Genomic DNA, 24,544 nt, shown 5'->3' with positions numbered 1-24,544 from the left:
AGGGGCCTCTCACAAGCCCATAGTGTCCCTCAAACGGCAACCAATATACAGTGCAACTGTTGTTGTGAATGACCTTCACAGAAAAGGTCTATTACATTTTCAAGGTGAGTGTGATAAGCTGTTATTTCACATAATGTATAGATCCAGTGCTTGGATATTGCACATGAATGTCCTGCTCTCTCTGTGCAGCCTCTGGGGGTTGAACGTTTCAGGGGCTGACAGAGGATGACACTGTCCCCATGGATCCCAGCAGCTTGTCTGCCTGGAGAGCTGCTATCTCTGGTTTCACCGTGTTCCAGGTGCTGCAGTAACAGCACTCCACCTCCTGGTGGCACCTTGTTCCAGGTGCTGCAGTAACAGCAGTCCACCTCCTGGTGGCACCGTGTTCCAGGTGCTGCAGTAACAGCACTCCACCTCCTCATAGGGTCATGTCCAGTTAATGGCCAGGTTTCCCAAACGAATTTGAGCTTGTGCGTCGCCTAGAAGCTGCCTAAGAGCCTCCACGCAGCTGTGCAGTAGCAACCCCGCTACGCACTATCTTCGTTAGTAGCAGCTGTGTGTGCCCTACGTGCCATCTAAACTGGCTTCTGGAGACACCATCGTCGTAGGTTCTCAAGCGCACAGTGTTACGTGTGTGCTAAAACTACATTCCGGAGACAGCATGCACGTAAAGACCTCCTGGACGAAGCCTACGTAAAGCCTATGTAAACTACGTAGTGCTGTCCTACGCTACACAGCAGTTTAAACTCCCTTTGCGAATATATACAGTGAAATGGATCATAAAAATACCAGAGCCAACTGTCAGATGTCCTGAAGCAGTCCACTCCAAATACAACTTTAGAATAATATATTTATGAATTAAATTACAGTGGTGAGGTGACATCTGCAAGGTAAATAAAACACTATGTGTCCCCATTATGCAAGTCAATTAAATATACTTAAAATACCAAAAGTAAAGGTATGCAGAATGTCCCATTTCCCAAATTTAATATGTATTAAAATCTTTTGAAAATAGCAGATCTACAAGCTTGTGAGGCGTTGTGAGCTTGTAGATCTGCTTTCAAAAGATTTTTTAACCATTCATAAACATGGCGAGCGCAACAGCTGTCACTTTGTGAGAGGAACTGGGGACTTTCATCATAACGTTTAACTATAAAACTTAGAAATTAAGGAAACATGCTCAGCATCATTCATATACCTTTAGTTAACTTGGATTATGCTTAATATTTTTGTGAGCTTGTAGATCTGCTATTTTCAAAAGATTTTTCAACCATTCACAGCTGTCACTTTGTGAGAGGAACTGGGGACTTTCATCATAACGTTTAACTATGATAGATAGATAGATAGATAGATAGATAGATAGAATTTATATACATTCTGCCACTCCCCAACCCAGCTGGGACAGCTGGAAACCAATCAAGTGATTGATTGCCAGTCTATATCAAGGCATTTCCCAGTCATACATGTGTGAGATACCATGGCTGCCATACAGCATATTCTAGCTGCTAACCAGCGTCGCCATGCGCGAAGCCGGTTGACCTATGTGCACGCATTTCGCCGACAACATTTTAGCCCCCTAAACGTCCTGACGGACCGAGCTATACAAGCGAAGTACAGGCTGCCCCGTGCGGAGATCCAGCGCCTCCTCCAAGTGGTCTCCCCACATATAAGGAGGCCAACTCGGCGCAACTTCGCCCTCAGCCTGGAGGTGCAGCTCCTCACCGTGCTGCGTTTTTACGCAGTGGGGAGTTTCCAGGAGATGGTTGGAGAGGGAACCGCCCTCAGCAAGGCGTCTGTGTCACGGTGTGTGGCAGCCGTGACACCGATTCTCCTGCGCCATGCCCGGCACCACATCAAGATGCCCACCACGAGGGAGGAGGTACGTCAGGTCCATCAAGGCTTCTACGACATGGCTGGGATCCCCCGGGTGATTGGTGTGGTGGATGGCACGCTGATCCCGCTCCTCAACCCAGCCCTGGTGGACCCGGCCTGGGTCTGTAGGAAGCACTATACGGCCTTGAATATTCAGGTGGTGGTGGACCCCGATGGTCTAATAACGGACATCGTTGCCAGGTGGCCAGGATCCAGCCATGATGCCTTCATGTGGGAGAACTCCGCTGTGGGAGAGAGGGCGGCCAGGGGAGAGTTCGGCGGGAGCTTCTTCCTTGGTGACAGTGGCTACCCCCTCCGCACCTACATCATCACACCCGTGGACGAGCCGGCCTCACCAGCGGAGGCAGCGTTCAATTTGAGTCACTCCACCACCAGGACTCACATCGAACGGGTGTTTGGCAGGTGGAAAGCCAGGTTCCGCTGCATCCACCGCTCCGCGGGTGGTCTTCGCCTATCCCCCCTCAAGTCCTGCCAGGTGATCGTGGTGACGGCAATGCTTCACAACATTGCTTGGCGTGCTGGATTGCATGATGTGGACGATGAGGAGGAGGAGGACGACGATGAGGATGATGATGACCCACCACCACCACCACCACCACCTCCCCTCCCCCCGGGAGCCTAAGCACGGCGAGCAGCACTCCACCAAGCTGGTATCCAGGCCAGACAGGAGCTCATCGACCTGTTCTGACTTCACACTTCCCCCCCTTTCACCTTGCAGTCACAAAGCAGTTCACAGAGCACCTGAACACTGTATACCCACCAGTCTGTACCACATATCTGCTGGGCGAAGTACAACAATGTGCAAACACAGCAGCAAGATTCGTGAGTTGCTGTGATAGGAAAAGGATATCAAACGGAACACAACCACCCTAAAGACTAATCATTGTGTATATTCCGGCACTATACCTGCACCCAGTGATCTTGGTACATAGAAATTGATCTATTGAAGATTCTGACTTTCAAATGTACATATTTTTTGTTTTGATTGTATTGCTGTATTGTTGTATTGTGCTTTCTGCTTTGGCAATGTAAACGTATGTTTTCTCATGCCAATAAAGCCCTTTGAATTGAAAAAAAATTGTGTGTGTGTGACACACACACGCACGCACACACACACACACACACACACACACACACACACACACACACACACACACACACACACACACACACACCCCTTTTAATGCTTTATTTGAATCCACAAATCATTATTAATGTACAGGGAATCAAATGTAACAGGGCTAGACAGTTCATGGGCACCTAAGGGTACATATAACACCTTCTCCTCCACAAACTGCCTGTAGGAGCCAGTTCTTTATGCACAGTGTGCTCAATCCCCAGCAGGAGCCAGTTCTTTATATGCACAATGTGCTCAATCCCCAGCAGGTCTCCCTTATAAGGACATGTGCGTCATGCTAGGGACGTGACAGACTGAGAAGCACACAGTCTTTAGACCTGGTTTGCGTGTCTTTAATTTGAAACCTAAACAAACCTGGAGTGGACATTCTATTCTTCAACCTGCAACAAGTGTCTATTATTTCAGTCTGTCCAAAGAGTGACTCACAGAAATGGGAAAAGTTGTTTTTTAACAAAAGGATGGTCACTACACTGCCTATAAAATACCAGCTGAAACAGAACAATATTTAGCAAGTTGTTTGGCTTGCTCTTTGTCATGCCAGCGATTTTCAGGCCACTCGTGGTCAGTTTATATACATGGCCCAGGCTTCCAAGTAAGCACAATCTACACCAAGTTTATTGTGGTTCTAAGTAATGGTTGGTACTTTGAATGTTCATCTTGGAAAGCTTGGTCCACGTACAAATCAAAAGCACAGCCTACTTCTAGAATCAGGACCTCTTTGTGACTGGTGTCAACCAAAACAACATCAGGTGTATTCGGGATGCTAGCAAAAACATCACAAGTATAATTAAACCATTCTGGTAACACTCTTGAATGTTTATACATTGCTGCACTGGATGGCATACATTTTGTACTGCATCAGACCCATATATGTCAACAATACGGTCATGGCGAGCAATGTACAAGTTTTATATGCACTTCCAATTGTGATGTGTGCAATGGATTCTACCTGTTCAGAATCATGATGGTTTCAAGAGAATGGAATATGGATGTTATCTAATTTCCCCCTATAAAAAGGAAAGGTATTACAGAAAAATAGATTAATAATCCCACTGCCACCGTACAGTGTGGCACCCATCATATCAGCTGTTATGCTTAGGGCTTGAAGAGGCCAGCAGTAAAGCTATTCACACAACACACAGTTGAAAAGGAAACCAAGGCTCATTTTATTTTAAAAAAACAGCTGAATGCCACTCCTCACAGGGGTCCTGCATCCGCATCACCTGCAATGGAGGGAGGTCGATTAGTGAAATGGAACAGGATGGATTAAATTGTGGAGAAACGTATGGACATGTCACCTACCTTGCATCTGGGGAAACATGGGGACGGAGATGGATCCAGACTGGACAAAGTGGGCCTCTGCCAGGAGAGGCCTTTTCTCCGCCAGCTGGAGTTTCTGCCTCTTCAAGGCCACCATCTCCTCTTGGAAACTTTCCAATTTGGCATTGGCCCTCTTCATTTCTGCCAAGATTAGCTCTTGGGTTTCATTTGAAGTTTTGAGTTGGGCCTCAATTCCCCGCTGCACCACCACCTTTTCCTGCTCTGTCGCCATCAGGGCCTCACTGCAGGTGCAGGGCAACAGGGTGGGTGCCTGTAGTTGACCTCTGAGTCTCCTTCCATGGCCTCCTCGCAGGGATTGCCCCCTGCGGAGGGACGAGGGTGTGGTGGTCCGGCCTGGTGGTCTGGCCTGGTGGTGCCCGCTGGGTGAGATCATGGTGCTGCTGTTGCTGGGGTCCAGGGAGGTTGGTGGTGCTGCTGTGGCCCCACTCCCACATGGTTCCTGGTCATCTGACAACCCTTCTTCCCCCCCCAACATGTCCACCCCACCTTCAACCCCCTCCACTGCAGTCTTACTAAGGACACTGAGGACCTTCTCCTTGTCAGGGGTGAGCTGGGTGTTGTCTGGTGGCCCACCACCAGAGGCCAGGGCATCGCGTCTTATTTTGGCAGCCTTTTTTTTTACGTGGCTGGCCGTGTCCTGCCACTTCTTGCGGACGGTGGTCCATTCCCGCACGCCACAGGGACTGGAGGGGGCCATAGAGACCGCTATGGCCTGCCAAAGGCCCCTTTTGGCGGCCAGATCTTTTGGCCCTCTAGTGCCACCAAAAAGGATACCCTGGAACTGGGTGACCTCCTCCACGAGCATGCTCATCTCGTCCTTGTTGAATGCTGCCGAGCGCTTGCCTGCAGGTGTAGAACCTCTCTTCGCTTTACTTTTCGCCATTTTGTCTCCTCCATTTCTGCTACTACCCACAGGTATTTATAGGCCAATGCTGATTGTTACTTGGATACACCTGTTTGTCATGCATGCACATGGTACAGGGAATTAGTGCATTTTTGCCTTGAGAAATTAAAGGACACTGGAGCCCAGATGGCCTCGCCCCTGAAAACACTAAATTCCCTGTTGTTTGAAAGTAAAATGAAGGGACCTGTTGCACACACAGCAAATTGAAGGGACATAACATAGAACAGCAGGGGAGAATGAGAAGTGTGGATTCATAAGGTCCATTGTGTGACCTGCTGATGTCCTGAAGCAGTCCACTCCAAATACAACGTTTAGATTCATGAATTAGATTGAGGTGGTGATGTGATGTCTGCAAGGTAAATATGAAAGTGTATCCCTTATGCAAGTACATAAATATACTTAAACTACCAAAAGTAAAAGTACTCATTGTGCAGAATGTCCCATTTCCCTAGTCTACTATGTATACAAATATTTTGAAAATAGCAGATCTAAAAGCTTGCAATCGGCTATTTTCAAAAGATATTTATACATATTAAACTTGGGAAATGGGACATTCTGCGTCCTTTTTTAAAAATATATATTTAGGGGCTTTTTTGCCTTTATTTGGACAGGACAGTAGACTGACAGGAAATGGGGAGAGAGATACAGTAAAGGTCGTCGGTACCGGGAGTCGGACCCGCAACAGCTATCATGCTGGAATCTCAAACTATGTGATATGCGCCTGGACCGCTAGGCTAGTGGACGACCCATAATGAACGCTGTTACTTTTGGTAGTTTTATCTGTTTTCATATACATTTATATCTTGCAGACCTCAGCTGTCACTTTGTGAGGGGAACTGGGGACTTACGTCCTTTAGTTAACTTGGCTTGCTTAATATTTTTATCAGATGATCAGATCAGAGATCATTCATGAGAGTACAGTACAATTTGTAAACTTCGGGTTCATGCATAGAGGACGAAGCAGCGCAGCCGCTCGCCCTACCCAAAAAAACTGATCTGCAAGCTGTCGACACGGCATATGTATATATATATATATATATATATATATATATATATAAATTATATGTGTGTCGTATACCTGCGCAGCATCTCTACGCAGCATCTCTACGAATCTCTTTGGGAAACGCGGCCAATGACATTTACTGTCACGGTCCGCTCCTCGGGCCGTGGACGGTGACTTTATTATTTGAACCTTGAACGCCCTTATATGGTGTTGGACTCCTAAGGGCTGTTCTTTAGGCCTGTTTAGGCCGTTGTTCATTATGTTCTGCATTTGTCTTGTATTGTAACTCTGTTGCCTTTGCCCTGGTTTTCCATACTCTTGTTTTGCAGTAGTGATTCCTGTCTGCCTTGTTTACTGTCTTGTCTTGTCTCACCTCCCTGTAATTATTGTAAACCTAGTCACCTGTGCTCGTTGTCTGTTGGCCTATCCTGTGTTGATTGTCTGTTGTGTTCACCTGCATCCTGTTAATCCCCTGTCTATTTAAGTCCTGTGTTTGCTTCAGTTCCCTGTTGGTTCGTTGCTTACAGTCGTGTGAGCTTATTGTTAGTCCTTGCCTAGTTGATGCTTTGTATTTTGTCCACCTAGCTTTCCCAGTTTAGTTTGCCCTTTACGTCCTCCTTATTCTGACTGCCTACTTGTGTCGACTTTGCCTGTACCTGGACTTTGATTACGGCCTACTCCTTTTGTTTGGTGTTAATAAACACTTTAATTTGAGCTACGTTGCCTCTGCCTCTCATCTCAAGTATTGGTATCAACATTTACTTAAAGTACCAAAAGTAAAAGTAATAAAATGTTTGAAAATAGCCGATCTACAAGCTCACAACGCGTTGCGTTGCATCGCGAGCTTGTAGATCTGCTGTTTTCAAATAGCCTAGGTATGAAATAGGGCTAAAGTGTTTATATATGTATGTTTTATAATGTAATCATTTACTGCAAAGTATAGCAACTAAAGTTTTCAAATAATTGTAGTGGAGTAAAAGTACAATATTTGTACATGTAGAAGTATGTATTGATTGATTGATTATTTTATTAGGCAAAAATGTAAAACAGAACAGTTACATTTAACTGTGTAGTGGAGTAGAAGTAGACAATTGGAAATACTCCAGTAAAGTAAAAGTATACCTCAAAACTGTACTTAAGTACAGTACTTGAGTAAATGTATTTAATTACTTAACACCTATAGTTAACTATTAACATTAAAGAAAGAAAGAGGCTCTCTCTTCAAACACCACATGAGAGCAGACAGGTTGTGAGTTGTGTAAAAGCTGATCTGGCACGTTAAAGGGTTCACACCCAAAATGACCTTTTTCTATGGATTAGTCACCCCATGCAGACTTGAATTCATGGATATATTTTTTTTGTCGCATTCCTAAGCCAATAATTTGATGACCGGCAGCGGTTCCGGTAGGAGACACAAAGAGTCTCCTTTGCGTCTCCTACCGGAACCCCATGCCTACTGGTCCGCTGGTCATCAAATTATCGGCTTAGGAATGTGTGTGTGTGTTGCCATGACACACACACACACACACACACACACACACACACACACACACACACACACACACACACACACACACACACACACACACACACACACACACACACACACACACACACACACACACAGGGGTAGGCTTGTAGTGGGGTCTTGTGCTTATTTGCTACTGCATGCTGGATTTGGTGTGCATTTCCTTTATAGCTTGTGTGTAGTGTTAACCATGTTTGTGCTTTACAGACAGTGTGAATGTGACAGAGTGCGCTTTCTGGTGGCGTTGAACTTAGTTTTCCCCCTCACACTTCCCTCACTCACTGCCTTCCTCCATGTGTGGGCACCCCCGGATACTGGTAAAAGTATTGAACAATGGACTTGGTGTAATTTTAACCCTTTGTGCTAATGCATTTTGGAGTTGTTAAATTTTAACTAGGTTTTGTAACGAAGAACTGGATATCCAACCTGATTAACTTCCCTTATAGTTTTAGCTATTATATATATACATTATACATTATACATTACATAATATATATATATATATATATATATATATATATATATATATATATATACCAGTGGCGTTTGGTGGATTCTAACGTTTGACGGCTAAACTGGTTTTTAATGGCCACTCGTTAACAATTCGGCCGAATGCAAATGAGCCCCATTTGAAAACAAAAGCAACTTTCTGTGGTCGGTACAACAGAATAGGGTGAGGGGCTGCTAATGTTGATTTTTTTTTTTCTTTTTTTTTTTTTTTCCCTACACAGGGACAAGCTGGGTTTACAGACCGGGCCATGGCCTCGTTGGCCCCAATGACGATACGCGCCTGATATATACACATACATACACACTGTATATTATTTTGGGACAAATAAGTGTAATGCAGACAGTCGCAGTAAAAGGTGCTGCAGTTAGATTACTTTTATTGTCATATAATTCATTGCATCATGATTATTGAGCATTTCCTCACTGAAGAGACCAAAATCTATTCAAATTCAGTGAAGGTGTTGATTGATTGTTGTAGCTGGGCTCATGCAGCCTTATTGCAGTTCCACCTCCACAACGAGATGGTCGCTGACATCAGTTGGCTGTGGGAAAGAGAATTGACAACTTTATAAGAAATATAAATGTCTTCCTGCTGTTTTTACACTTTTGTGTTGTTGCAGTCTATAAGTGAATATGATTTTAGTTTTTCATCTATGTATCACTTTTGGAGGATGTTCCAACTTTTTTTTTTCTCTTTTTTTCTTGTATTTTGTTTTTACTAATACTGTAGATATACACGGTAATGTCTTCAGACAGAATTATATCATACTATAGATGTCGAGTGCAGGTTGCTGCAGAAGTGGTTTAATTGCATTAATATGCTGTACAACCTTTAGAAAATTGACCCCATGGTGTGTTTGAAACTGTTGAATTGAATTTGTTAAATGTTTGATTTGCTCTTTTGCCTTGAATGCATTAATGCTTATCAGTTGACTGCAAAACTTTAATAACCAGGTGCAGATTGCTGTGTTGGTAATAACTTTGAGGGGTTTAACTGTCCCTTTGGCAGTCACATTGCTACCAGTGGTGGAAAGTAACTAAGTACATTTACTCAAATACTGTACTTAAGTACAATTTTGAGATATTTTTACTTTGCTTTATACTTCTACTCCACTGCTGTACATCTCAGAGGTAAATATTGTACTTGTTACTCCACTATTATTTGACAGCTTTAGTTACTAAGTTATTTTGCAGATTTGGATTATAACGACTAGACTATTTGAAAATAGCAGATCTACAAGCTCACAACTTATATAATATAAGAATATAAATTAACCTTGATTTCGTTCACCTGTGTGATTCCCATAGCTGCACAAAACAGCTGATTTTAACTACTACGTTTTGAATCTCATTCAAGATGACGTCCAGACGGTGTATTTACTCATTTTAAACTTAATCAGCACACTAAAATATGTCTCTGAAAACATTTTAGGTTAGAAATAGGTAACAAACATTTTGCACAGTGGTCGTCTCTGTCTCCATTGGCTAGCCTGCTCCTGCAGGCTATAAACAATAACACTGTGCACCATGTGAGGTTCCACCGTACTATAGCCTGAAAGGATGGAACCTTCTGATTGTGAGGCCGTTTCAGACTGAAACTTAAAAATAAAATGACCGAAAATGTAATTTCACTGGACCTTAACTCTTTGACTGCCAGAGTATTTTCATAAAGTACTCCCCCAGTGCCAGCAATTTTCGTGTTTTTTTATTTTTATATTTTGAATTTTTCTCATGAAAATAATTTAAGGACACATAATGTAAAGACCCAGCACAATTCCGCCACTAGAGCGCAGCACATGACAGCTTTGATCATGTCGTTGGGTCTCTCTCACCCTTCTTCATAGATTAGACAAGGAAAAACATGAAAACGGATGTGACGTCCCCCCCATTGTTTTGATCGGCGAAAATTACGTTGTGATATACGACGGCGATGACTGATCGTCACCCAGACCATAGATTATAGAAGAGAAACTGTCCGTTTGTCCGTCATACCGTGTGAAAGACCGTTTATTTACCTATTTTGGACGAAAATGACTGGGGAAAAGAATCAAAAACCGGAAACGGAATCCAGGTCATGAAACCGGATGCAGATGTCCGTGAAGTAAGTGGAACTTGAGAATAACATTGAATATTAAGCAGCATAGCGCAATCAGAGATTAAACAATGAACGCGCGTCCAGCGCGTCGAGCGCGTCGACGGCCAACTGGACAAAGTAGCACTTGACGCGTTATCGCGTCGTCCGCAGTCAAAGAGTTAAAGGACGACTTCACCGATTTTCAACCTATCTTCATATAATTGGTCCTCACTAATACTCATGATAAAATGGTACCATTTTTTTCTACTCTGTCTGTGTCTCAGAGGAGAGCTGTGGACAGTTCAGAGTCCCGTCTACCAGTGACATCATCAATGGGGAATCCAAGCTAATAGAAACTGCAGGCTTTCTTTTCCTGGAAAGTTGCAATGCAATAAAAGAAGCCATTGTTCTCGTGTTAATAAAAATCTAAATAAAAAATGTGAAATCTTGTTGGGAAAAAAAATCATGCCTAACGATGATGTCACTGGTAGACGGGTTTCTGGACTGTCCACAGCCCTCCTATGAGACACAGACCAAGTAGAAAAAAATGGTACCATTTTATCATGAGTATTAGTGAGGACCAATTATATGAAGATAGGTTGAAAATCGGTGAAGTCGTCCTTTAAGTACAATTTCATGCCAATACTTTTGTACTTTTACTAGTAAAACATGAATACAGAACTTTTACTTGTAACTGTGAGTATACCTCTTCCACCACTGAGTGCTACACTGTGTTGATCAGGTGTGATGATGTGCATATACATTATTAAGGCTATCACATCTATTCAGATCCACTTACTTGTACCCAAGTGGGAAGGTTGCCTTCTTTCACAAAGTTAAAGACTTGAGCTTTATACTTTGATGCACTGGCGGTGGCGGCGACAGCTGGAAGTTTTGCACCTGGGTTCAGCATGGCACCGGTGGCGACAGTTTGACGTTTTGCACCTGGGTTCAGCATGGCACCGGTGGCAACAGTTTGACGTTTTGCACCTGGGTTCAGCATGGCACCGGTGGCGACAGTTTGACGTTTTGCAACAGGGTTCAGCATGGCACCGTTGGCGACAGCTGGACTTTTTGCAACAGGGTTCAGCATGGCACCGGTGGCGACAGCTGGTCTTTCTGCAACATGTTTCAACATGGCGTTGGTGGCCACAATCCTAGAAATACAGAGAGATGACAGGAGATGTGGCCTTTGTGTTTGTTTTTCTTTTATACTCTCTCTCTGTGTGTGTGTGTGTGTGTGTGTGTGTGTGTGTGTGTGTGTGTGTGTGTGTGTGTGTGTGTGTGTGTGTGTGTGTGTGTGTGTGTGTGTGTGTGTGTGTGTGTGTGTGTGTGTGTGTGTGTGTGTGTGTGTGTGTGTGTGTGTGTGTGTGTGTGTGTGTGTGTGTCTACCTGTCATATGGGTATTTGATATTGGCCAAATTAGTGACAGCATCGTCACCGATCAGCCAATGGTAGTCAGGGGCTGTGAGGGTGATCTTTTGTTGGTCCTTCTTTGGGAGATACCTGCGGCCTGCGTTGAAGTCACCCAGTAGCAGTATGTTCTGTTGCAAAGATGACAGAGAGAGAGAGAGAGAGCATAAAATACAGGAACACTATTGCTCTCACTCACATTATAAATAAATAAACAAATCATTTAATTAATTAATTAATAAATGATTAAATGAATGAATGAATAAATATATATTTATTTGTATAAATAAATATGTAAATGACTTATCTACATTGATTTGCTCAGAGTGAGAACACAGGATGCAGTTGGGTGGTCCAGTGCCTTTCTCAGAGACACTTAACCAGTCAACATGAAGCCTAGAGGAGCCAAGAATTCAAACCGGGGACCTTCTGATTCCCAGATGATAGATGGATGGATGGATGTGACGCACAGGTGCTTGTGTGTGTGATGTGTTAGTATGGGGGTAGAGAGAGTAATTAAATTACCGAGGTATTCCATTTAGCCTTGACATCCTGCACCACAGCAGCCAGGGCATTAATTTCATTTACAGTCTTGCCAGATTGTGGTTTGGTGTGCAGGGGGATCATCACAAAGTCAAAGGACTTCTGCCCAGCTACTGTAGGAGACAGGGTGGGGGGGGGGGGGGGTATTATTACACATACATATATATATATATAGGCTAAGGACAAGCAACTTACAAGCAACTGTCCCCGTATTTCTGTCCTTGTGAGGACATTTGATTGTCCAACCCGATCTCCAGAGATATACGTAACATTGCACGGATCCAGTGCACTTCATTCCGTGGATAGTCGCCTCGAAACCCCGAAATTGCGTGCATATGTACGGCGCTCCCTTTGTGACAAAACCATTTCGGAGGCGCGCAGTCACAGGCGAACTGTCACCCCGTGAAGGACCACCGAGGGAGCTAAGGCGACCGAGTTGCCGTCCTGAACGGTGTGACGTTCGCCTGTGCCTACTCAGCGCCGTTTGAGTTATGTACCGATAGGCACAGAATCGTAAATTTTGTTGTGGGGACTGCTCTGCTTCCGGGTTTTTCCGGGTTGCGACTGGTTACGCCCACCGTGGGACTCGCCGTACATATGCACGCAATTTCGGGGTTTCTAGGCGACTATCCACGGAATGAAGTGCACTGGATCCGTGCAATGTTACGTATATCTCTGGAGATCAGGCTGGATTGTCACATTGATAGCAGAACAAGTACGCATGCCGCACACACAAACGCACGCACGCACGCACGCACGCACACACACACACACACACACACACACACACACACACACACACACACACACACACACACACACACACACACACACACACACACACACTCTAACACACACAGGCAGCTTACCAGCTTTGACCTTGAACTTGACAGAAAAAGGTGATCTGCTGAAGACTACCTGAGGATTTGGGGTGCTGGAGACTACCTGAGGATTTGGGGTGCTGGAGACTACCTGAGGATTTGGGATGCTGGAGACTACCTTAGGAGGGGGGGTGGGACTTTGGTGGCTGTCAACGAAAGTCACACTGCTGGTTCTAACAGGATGGAAAAGAGGAAACATTTAAGCCTTTCATTAAAACTAAACAAGTTAATAGAGATGAAAATAATGTAATAAAACAGATATGGGTTATTGTTAATAGAGATGTAAATAGTTTATTAAAACAGAGATGGGTAGTTATTGTGTTACAGTGCATAATGTTAATGTTACATTATGGTACTGAGATACTTGTGATGTCATTATGGGTTCATGGTGATGTCATGGTGGTGAGGTGATGTCACACCTCACTCTATATATTACCTCACACTTGTTTGTTTTCATGGAGCAAAAATTAAATGTTTTTTTTTTAAACTTTGCATATGGATGATATTATGTGAAAACATAAAATTAAATAGATGAGGTTGAATAGCCTGGCTTGTGACTGGTTTCACACTGGGATTGAAAAAGAAAAATGTTCACCCATAATTACATAATCTAAAATAAATAACCAGGTTGAAAATGGTCACAGAGTCATGGCCATTTGAAGTGTTAAACACTGCTGTAACACTGCTGTAGTGCCCCCAGAGGTGGACGAAGTGCTCAAATTCAGTGTAAACGTTAGTTCATGTAGTCACGGAAGGCAGAATGTTTATATATCATATTCACACTCCCCGGACCCCCCCCATTCGCTAACAAGTTATTCAGTTGTACTCCTTTAAATCATACGTCTCAAAACTTTGTCATTCTCATTCGCTATAAGCTAACTCACTCACGCCTCTTATACCCACAGTGCAACACTGGCGTTCCATTTAAGCAGCCCCAGTTCTCTGTTCATTCTACGTGCTTAGCTGTCAGTCTCGGTTGTTCAGCTGTCAGTGTCAAAACTCCTCCTCCTCCCCGGCCTCCTCCCTGGCTCTGTGTTTGTCAGGATAAGTTGTAGATGGCGTTGCTTCGGTGATGGTTGTACATTAAAGGTTATGTTGTGTTAACTGTTGTGTTATAACTGTCGAGTTATAACTGTTGTATAATAACTGTTGTGTGATGTTATTATTGTTTACGTTCTGCTCAGGGGATTGTGATGGAATGATCTGTGACATGTTTGCACAGGAATCTGTAATATCACATGAGCAGAGTCACACCGCCAAACTTTGGTTGCAATATCATTGCACATATGGTAACAGCTATATGGTAATAAATGGTTAATGGTTCATTACGGTCTGGTTATTTCTGAGCTGAAGTGTCTAAATGAACCCCAGTACTTGAGTAAGAGTACAGATACTCCTCGTCAAATTTACTCCACTACAAGTAAAAGTAGCTCAGTCAAAATGTTACTCAAGTAAGAGTAAAAAAGTAATTGCTTTTAAATATACTTAAGTATTCAAAAGTACATGCTTTTAAAAATACTTAAGTAAAAGTAAAAGTCCTTTGAAGTCCTCGACTACCTAAAGCACTGTCCCGTTGGCAGTGGCAATGATGTCCTCTGTGTTAAATACCCATATTTTGGTTTCTTGGCATTTTTACATTTTAGAGCACATTTTCACACAACCTTAGTTGACCAAAGTGCTGCACAGGTAAAAGCACAGCAATACATCAAATCAAAGAACAAAAACACATAACATGTATAAAATACATAACATGTATGCATATAGGAGACACAGACACAGAACGAGATTGTATTTACACCTATGTACACAGAAGGTAGGAAACGTTAGATAGGAGTTAAAATAGGAATTTTTAGGAGTGGATGTTGTTAAAAACCAGAGAGAAAAGGTGAGTTTTTAGTAAGGACTTAAAAATCTTGATGGACTTGGCAGATCTGGGGGGGTATTGTTCCACAGCTCTGGGGCCGCCTCAGCAAAAGCGCGGTCAGCTTAGTCTTCCTCTGGACCAGCGTGAACCCCAGTGCCTCAAAAGATTATTATTTTCTAATGAGGAAATAACAGGAGTCACACATGAGTGACGCATCGCTGACAAAGCTGCACTCAGATCACATTAATTATATTCAAGTTCTTAATGTACTTTGGTGATAATCTGATAAAGAAAATCTATTTGGTATAAATTCTCAGATCCAGGGCCACCAACTGTGACCTTTTTGTCAAGATACAATAATATTCAGCTTCAACGATTAGGACATGGAGCTAACTTTAAACTGAGACCGTCTGTTCTAAAAAATAAAAAATAAAGAATAAATGCAGAGTAACTGTCAGGAAGGGCGTTTTGATTACAGTGATTACATATATTTTTTCACCAGCTCATAAGTAAAGAGGATGTGGTCACAAAGAGGAAGCTGTTGTCTGCATTTTCATATGTAGCCACACGCACAACCGTTAACTTCACCAAAACAAGATGACGCCGACATGCAGAGCGGCAAACTTCACCCTGTCAAAACAAGATGGCACAGAGACAAGTTGACTTGCTTGGTCTCATACAACCAGTGTTGTGTTCTAGATTTTTTTGGAGGGTATACTAACTATTCCCTCCCTAGTTCCTCCCACACGCACGGCACGCGTGCGTATATAATTAATTAATGTAAAAAAATTGTGCGCGCTTCACGCGCGTTTCTGACCCGCTCAAACTCGCCCAGGCCCACTCAGGCCCAGTTTCACAGTAACACTGAGTTCAATTACAATATGCTTTGTACTGATTTTCTACTGTTTCTAATGTTAATCACCATGTAAGTCAACTAGTCCGGAGCTGCTTTTAGCTTTAGATACATTTTCAATGCAAAGCATGGATTAGTACCTACCATAGAATAGTCTTCTAGGTCGTTAGGTTAATGTGTGAATTCCTTGGCCAGCAGCCATTAATTATCACCTCAAGAACAATAGCCACACACATGATAAGCCTTCACCTCAGAGTTAGACTAGTCAGAGTCAGACCACATTCTTGTTGATTGTGCTGCCCCCCAGCCCAGCCCCTCCTGCGTGCACCGTATCAGATGCGTATCAACGTATCTGATACGACGTCTCGAACGTTTTTTGGATGTATACGATGGCACCGGAAAAAGTCTACAGGCCACACTGCGTATACAGCGTACCACGGTAGAACACACCACTGCATACAACCTTTGATTTCCTATACTAACACATCTCACCTGTGTGAGACATGACCTTTGACACGATCTAAATGTCTCAATAGAAGAGCAGGGAGACAAAATATAGCCGCCCCAATTGTATACGTTTTACCATACAGATTTGGACAAAATTACATTTTATCCATTAAAAAAAGTTACATAGTGCCTCTTTAAGTAGATCTCATGTCATTATTTTTTACAGTGCTTTTAAAAATACTTAAAGTAAAAGTAAAAGTAGAAGTACATTTCTTAATTTTTATATCAATGAATTGCTGTAATGTTTTCACAATGAATTTATAGGACCTTGTAACTCTTGTTTCAGATAAGTAACTCTCTGAAACCACCTGCACTGCATGCATAAAAAACGAAAATAGAAATGACTAAGGAACCAGAACTTTTACTCCTATACACCCACACAAGATGTAACAAAGAGGCGAGCGGAGGGGGAAGCCAGAAACACGGCCAATTGCATTTTAGGGAAGAAAAAAGAAACAGCCAACCTAAAAGTACTCTGTGCTTTACAGCCTTCCTCTTTGTGGTCACAAAGAGGAAGCTGTTGACTGCATTTTCATATGTATCCACACGCACAACCGTTAACTTCACCAAAACAAGATGACACCGACATGCACAGCGGCGAACTTCACCCTGTCAAAACAAGATGGCACAGAGACAAGTCGACTTGCTTGGTCTCCATACAACCTTTGATTTCCTATACTAACACATCTGGTCAAAATTCATGTCAGATCCTGTGTGAGACATGACCTTTGACACGATCTAAATGTCTCAATAAAGAGGCGAGCGGAGGGGGAAGCGAGAAACACGGCTAGTGTGAGAGCAGAAGTGTGGCAAATTGCATTTTAGGGAAGAAAAAAGAAACTGCCAACCTAAAAGTACTCAGTACTTTCCAGCCTTTCTAGAAATGTACTCGAGTAAAAGTAAAATATTTTTCTTGGAAATGTACTCAAGTAAGAGTAATAAGTATTAAAAAAATCTAATACTCAAGTAAAGTACATATCCTCAGAATCTGTACTTAAGTACAGTACTCAAGTACATTTACTCCGTTACTGTCCACCACTGAGTGCCCCATATATATATTTCGTTTTTTTGGCCCCCTAGTAGAACTATTGTCATGGCAGGCCCCTAAACAATGTTTGTGCCAAGTTTGGTGCGGATTGGAGCAACGGATTGTGACGTCCACCGTCCACCCACCCTCTAGGCACTTTTGATATAGGATATCGAACCAATGAAAAGTATAAACAAGAGCTTGTGACAAAATAATAACTAAATAGGATCCATTAGAACATACTGTGGGTTATTTTTAAAATGTTCTGAAAAGTAACAGTTTTGGACAATGTTTCCACCTGACAGGAACAATAATGGTCAAGTACAGTTGTTGAGCTGTGAGAACATTGTACAAATCCATACTTGAAGAGTTATGCATGTGTTTTACTGTACTTGTAGATGAAGAGGTATCGTTCCTTGTGGCTACCGGAACCCAGTGGATCACTGACTTGGAAGTCGTACTGATCACCTCCTCTGGAGATGAATAAACACAAACACAATTACACACACACACACACACACACACACACACACACACACACACACACACATACTGTAAACACAGTTCCACACATCCACACACACCTTTGTATAATATCATGATGTGTGTTTTTTTTGTATAACTGAGGCATCCAGTTAGCTCACCCTGATAGTAGACTACTATGCATAGACACACAAACAAAGAAGTACTCAGATTTGTAAAAGTAAAAGTAGCAATAACACAATGTAGAAATACAAGTAATGTCCTTCAAGTAAATGGCGTCGAAATATACTTAAAATAATTGTAGTGGAGCAAAAAATTAAATATTTGCCCCTGTGGTGTAATGGAGAAGAAGTATGAATACATGAAAAATAGAAATACTAAAGTAAATTAAAAGTATGTAAAACATGTACTTAAAACTGTACTGTAACTTTCCTCTTCTACCCCAAATTTGAGCCCGGTTCCATGCGCAAGTGCTGATTCTTTTTTTGTTTTTGTTTTACCATTGAGTTAATAGAGCCTGCCACTTGCTTGTCTAGGTGAGACATGAACTTTGACACAATCTGAATGTCTCAATAGAAGAGCAGAGAGACAAAATACAACCACCCCAATTATATAAGTTATATTGTATTAACATACTCTACCATACAGATTGTATAAGTTATATTGTATTAACATACTCTACCATACAGATTGTATAAGTTATATTGTATTAACATACTCTACCATACAGATTGGACAAAATGATATGTTATTCATGAAAAAGGTTACGGTTTAAATACAGTTCTTGAATAAATGTACTTTGCACCACTGCCCAAACTCAAAGTTTTACATTCAAATCCAGCTCATTGTTCTGTGCATCATGTTTGAATTAGTAGCACTGAGAGCAACAGAGAGATCATCATGTCCTCTCAGTGCTGCTGATTCAACCTAAAAATGACTTGAAAACCATGTAAAATCAGTGGAATACAAAGATGGTCTTACAGGTTGTTGACCGCTGTCTTCAGTGCATTGGCTACAGGGTTAGCCTTAATATTATCGTCTCTGACCTCCTGGATCAGAATGACGTCATAGCGACGGACAACCTACAAAACAAAATTAGAAGGAAACATTGAGATAATGTTTTGCCCATTTGTTGACTTTTCATGACTGAGTTTAGTTTTAACAGCTCATTTTTGTGTGTTTTCTTATAGAATGTTACCTGTAGGCCTAAATATAAAATATAAAAATGCAAACAAAAATTTTCCTCTAATAATCCATGAGTTAATTCTACTAAAATGTACATTGTCACTGTAGGCTTAGGAGTTAGAGTTAATAAAAGGGAAATCTACAATATGGCCTCTGCTTTGTCACAATGATAGTTATGAAAGATTCTCCATTGCAAGTATACACTTAAAGTTCCTATTTTAAGAGCTTTTTGTTCCCAAGCTTTTTAGCCATGTTTTATACCTTGAACATGCAACATTTTATTTAATTAACACACACACAGTACTCAAGTTATTTGTATCAGGTAAATTATTTTAGTACATGTGATTACCCAGAGAAACAGTGTGAGAGCCTGCAGTGTTTTATACCTTGGCGATGCAATTCATGATGTCGGCTTTGTTGGCCTTAGTCAGACTAAATGTCTGGACGTTCCAGGCTGCCACCAGCAGAGCACTGGCCAGCTGCAGCCCACCCAGCAACAGGACCAGACAACACACTAAACGCATCCTGGGGTTGAGGAGGTAGGCTATAAGGTCAGTTACAGTAAGAGCAGGTACACAGTAAAATCAGTCACAGTTCATTTAACTCTGAGAGTGTGCAAATGTAACCAAATGGACCCTTGCCGGCCGATTTCTTAGTCTCCTAGTAATGAATGTACACGGTAATGTAACATAAAACTTCAGTAGCGTAAGCCAGGGGAAATGGATGAATTTAAAAAATCTGTAGGCTACTTGGATAAAATGTTTAGAAAGGAAATATCACAAAACAAACCAAAGTTGCAATGCCAAGAACTTATTATGAATTTGAGATTGTGTTACAATATAGGCTTATTCTTCCTTTACATTGGAGTTTAATATTCAAGAATCCACATTATAACGCCCTATTTAACCACAAACACACACACACACACACACACACACACACACACACACACACACACACACACACACACACACACACACACACACACACACACACACACACACACACACACACACACAGTAAAATGTCTGCATTTGATAAGATCCATACACACCATTTTGTGTTTAATTTGCATTAATTACATCAACACAGAATGTGAATGTAGCAGCAATAAAGCGACATATTTTATTTTCGAAACGAGGTAGATCTTTCTGAAACAAGATTGTCGATTGTAAAAAAAAAAGGGTATATTTTTCAACGCAAATAATATCATAAAGCTGTATGAATGAGGCATCACCACATTAAAAGTTTGCTGTGAAATAATCGTGTCACATTTTCGTATAGTTTAACGACCTTAACCCTGTGATCCATTTCTCCTGAACATCACCATAGTTACCTGCTTCTGAAGAGAATGTGAATCCCAATCAGTTCTCAGAGGCAGCGCTCCAAAGGTCTCTACACAGAGGAAAGCAAAACCAAGACTGAGATCTCCGCTATTTCCCTTTTGTTTTATCTCCTCAGAAATTGCATCATTGTGATAAATGACGACAGCAAGAGGCGGATCTTTTTCCAGTCAATACAGAGACATGACAGGATATGTGGCCTTTCCCCCTCTCCTTTTCAATTGTATACTGTGTGTGTGTGTGTGTGTGTGTGTGTGTGTGTGTGTGTGTGTGTGTGTGTGTGTGCGCGTGCGTGCGTGCGTGCGTGCGTGCGTGCGTGCGTGCGTGCGTGCGTGCGTGCGTGCGTGCGTGCGTCTATCTGTCATATGATCATTGTTTTTTGCACAAACTAGTGTCAACATCGCCACCGATCAGCCAATGGTAGTGAGGGAGTGTGAGGGTGTTCTTTTTTTGTCCTTATTTGGGGAATACGGGCCGTCTGTGTTGAAGTCACCCAGTAGCAGTATGTTCTGTTATGAAGATGACAGAGACAAAAAGAGCGTATAGAAGGAACACTTACTCTCACTCACATTATATAAACAAACAAACAAACAAACAATAATAAACAAATGAATAAATAGTAGTGATCCAGAGGATAAATTCCTTCTCTACAGTGATTTGCTCAGAGTGAGCACACATGGAGCTGTTGGGTGGTGCATTGCCTTGCTCAGGGACCAGTGTTGGGACTAAAGCAAAACAAAGTAACGCATTACTGTTACTGTAACTCATAACGCACATAACTAGTTACTTTTTCCAATTCAATAACGCCGGTACAATTTCACCCTTTAAGACCGGGAATGCATCCGTGTTACTTTAGATTTTATACTTTGGCTATTCAAAAATAGCAGATATACAAGCTCATAGCTACTGTATTAGCTTGTAGATCTGCTACTTTTGATAAATCTTGAAAATGTGTGCAAATCTTTGAATATATAATGTTTTTTAAGCAAACGTTTTTTACTCAAATCTTTGCTTTACTGGAACAAAATAGTTTGAGATGTGGGTCAGCGGCCAAATAATACATACAATTTGAGGGATTCTTGAAAACATTAAAACGTTTTAAAACCACTGATATAGCAACACACGTTTTTTTAGAAGACATTTGTAGAATCGTCCCCAGGTCTTAATGGGTTAAATGAGTGCGTTATACACTGTACTTTATGTGACATTAGCATACAACTTCAGAGGACTAAAGGTTTATTATATGATCAGAACTTCTACTCTCTCACTAGACCCGTCTTTGACCTCCCTCTCCACTCGCTGCAGCTGTGGGACTCCCGTCACCGCCGTCGTTAAGATCCGGCTGTGGGGATGATCTGCTATTCAATTCTTACCCTTTTATATATCGTATAAAGGATTTAAAGGTAGTCCCGTTATTATAGATATCTGTAGTTCTGACCGTCTGGAAAAAAATATTGATTGGTTGAAACAACCTTTAAAAAATGTTTTTGTTTTGTTTTGTTTTGGCAGCCTGCAGCTGAAATTCTTCAACGACCATATGAAACCCCTCCTGATGTGCTGTGACATGATGTTGGATGTCACTGACATCAAACCATCAGCACTGGAAAGCCTGGAGGTGGAATTACCACAGCCACCAGGATTTGGCACACCTCCGGGAGCCACCGAGTGCTCATTACAAAGTAAACATGTCTGGAGAGTTAGAAAATGAAAGTGTCTCAAAACAAAACTATAAGGAAGAAAACATCTGCACTCTCTGAAGAAGTTTAGGAGTCTTTAACCACTTAAACCCCAGCATCAGTATTGTGGGGAAAGCTTTCGCTGAAAATAGCAGATCAAGAAGCTGCGTCGCGATGTGAGATTGTCGATCTGCTTTTTCAGTGAAAGCTTTGCCCACAATAACACAAAACAGAAAAGACACTAGTATTGAGCCCTGAGGGACACCAGTTACCTACATGGGGTTTAAGTGGTTAATAATGTTGATGCAGCAATCTACCAGGAAAGAAACAGACGTGTTTGGGCACGTATAGGCCTTTTCAGGCGTTACTCAAAACAAAACTGCACTGATGGGAAGTTTTCATGGATATTATGAAATGGTCCATTCCAGACTCAAGGAGAGAAAATGAAAGAGACTTTTTTATTATGAGTATCAAAACAAAACTGCGGATTGGGAAATATATTTACAGCTAACCACAGCTGTAATACAGAAGTGAAAACCCAGAAATAAAACCACATGTTTTGACATACCAAACTGTTCAAAACATATAGCTGTCAGAATGAAAATGAAAATAACCTTTCCTAGGGAGTATCAACCCCAAACGTGCAGCTATACTGTCAGTGTGAGGTTAGGGCTAGGGTGATATTTAAGATTAGGCTTATTAATAAAGCGTACCATCACACTGACAGAATAAGGTGCTGTCGGACCAATGCCATGGTAAGTGAGTGAGTGTGTTCCCCTACTGTCTACATGTATCTATCTATTCACTCTGCCACGCTCTCATCTATACACTTTACTTGATACCAGGCCACATCGGCTGTAGTGTGATGTTGTGACACATGTACAGTACTTAGAACAAGCACAACAAACAGTGCTCACATGAATAGACGTGGTCTGGTTTATTAATATGTGTTTATTCTGACTATAGGGTTTTTAATCCCTGTATTTTGATTTGTTTTTAGATTATAGATTTATATATGTTTTAAAAACCTTCTGTGGACAGGTGTTAAAAATTGTGCTAGAACACTTGAGCAATGAATCTGGTCTGTCCAAAGTGCTTGTGATGCCCATGTAATGTGAACATGGATGAATGAATCTATCTATCACAATAGCCTAGACCAGGGGTTTTCAACGTTTTTCAGGCCAAGGACCCCTTAGCTGAGACAGAGATGAAGCAGGGACCCCCACAACATACTGGATTCATGTTAAATGTGTGTTTTCTGACATTTCACGACTTAAACCCTCAATACTGTAAACTTGACCTTTGGATCGCTACTTGGTCTGCTCTTTTTCCCCTGTACACCAAACCTCTTTGCTGAAAAAAGCCGATCTATACAACGTCGCAGACGCTTTAGCTTGTAGATCTGCTATTTTCGGCTAATGTTCCCCTCAGAATAGGGATGTGGGGGTTCAAGTGGTTAGTCCTAGGCTGCCATCCACTGTAATGTGTGGTTAGGTTACTTGTATGAGCAATTCCCAGGGGTGGTTCTAGGATCAGACTTTTAGGGGTTCAGCGCCTAACCTGGATAACAGTTACATTACAGCATTACTATTACAGCATACATCAATACATACACTAGTGACCTTCTCAGTCCCTGCTGCCACATTAAGGAGAGTTAGAAAATGAAAGTGTCTCAAAACAAAACTGTAAAAACATCTGCACTCTGAAGAAGTCTTTAATTTGTTGAAGATCAGCAGCAGTCTAAAGAAACAGACGTGTTTGGGCACGAAAGCCTTCCTCAGGCGTTACTCAAAACAAAACTGCACTGATGGGAAATATTCATGGGTATTATGAAATGGTCCATTCCAGCGTGTTATTATGCTTATCAAAACAAAGCTACTGATGGGAAATATCATATGAATAGTGTGCCAACAGTCTCAAGAATCCTCTCTGCGCATGAAATGCTAAATGTTTAGTGTTGCTGTCCTTCCTGGTTGTACACAGCCCCTGGACCTTCTAGTCTAGACCAGGGGTGGGCATGAGGCCCTTGGGGCATGAGATCTACTTATGCATTTTGTCAAGACCAGACAGTGAAAATCACCATTTGTTTATATAGTCTGCTAATAATGTAAACACAGAACAAATCAGTAGTTTAATATGAATGATCAAGGCAAAATAAATTAAAAGTGTTATGCACATCAAACAATAACAGTTCAGTTCCTTCATTTTTCAGAGAAAAAAATGAAACATTATTTGTGGTTTTGCAAATCAAATGAAGGGTTTGGGTGCTCGGGTGGCGCAGGGATAAAGCGCCCACCCACCTCAGCGAAGGTTGTGGGCTCAAAACCCCCATGGTGCATCCAGCTAGGTCGAGCGTCTATACGAACGCAATTGGTGTT

General features: G+C 42.0%; 2 protein-coding genes across 4 annotated transcripts in view; one reads left to right on the top strand and one right to left on the bottom strand.

Annotated features, from left to right (window-relative positions):
- The window catches only part of LOC308103676 (deoxyribonuclease-1-like), a 34,781-nt gene extending 14,151 nt beyond the window's left edge, over positions 1-20,630 (bottom strand). Inside the window, exons 1-9 of one of the 3 annotated variants that reach the window (XM_080453791.1) lie at positions 20,484-20,609; positions 19,534-19,691; positions 18,944-19,044; positions 17,872-17,952; positions 13,217-13,401; positions 12,330-12,460; positions 11,784-11,935; positions 11,191-11,548; positions 8,645-8,859 (exon numbers count right to left, since the gene is read on the bottom strand). In XM_080453791.1, the coding sequence (XP_080309917.1) occupies positions 8,812-8,859; positions 11,191-11,548; positions 11,784-11,935; positions 12,330-12,460; positions 13,217-13,401; positions 17,872-17,952; positions 18,944-19,044; positions 19,534-19,671 (1,194 nt within the window). In that variant the 5' untranslated portion in view covers positions 19,672-19,691; positions 20,484-20,609 and the 3' untranslated portion in view covers positions 8,645-8,811. Of the gene's footprint in view, positions 1-8,644; positions 8,860-11,190; positions 11,549-11,783; positions 11,936-12,329; positions 12,461-13,216; positions 13,402-17,871; positions 17,953-18,943; positions 19,045-19,533; positions 19,692-20,483 lie in introns of those variants that run through there. The other 2 variants (XM_080453790.1, XM_080453793.1) reach the window with 2 other exon arrangements.
- On the top strand, positions 1,478-2,638 carry LOC308103008 (putative nuclease HARBI1; the record flags this gene model as incomplete). Its single annotated transcript, XM_080452860.1, has 2 exons — positions 1,478-2,383; positions 2,612-2,638. 2 exons carry the CDS (start codon positions 1,478-1,480, stop codon positions 2,636-2,638), a joined length of 933 nt encoding a protein of 310 aa, XP_080308986.1.
- Positions 20,631-24,544: the final 3,914 nt, after the last annotated feature.

The sequence above is a fragment of the Gymnoscopelus braueri genome (genome assembly GCF_963280865.1).
Source record: "Gymnoscopelus braueri genome assembly, chromosome: 16".
NCBI lineage: Eukaryota > Metazoa > Chordata > Actinopteri > Myctophiformes > Myctophidae > Gymnoscopelus > Gymnoscopelus braueri.
The sequence above is the reverse complement of the archived record's forward strand: the minus strand, read 5'-3'. Positions and strand labels throughout refer to the sequence as shown.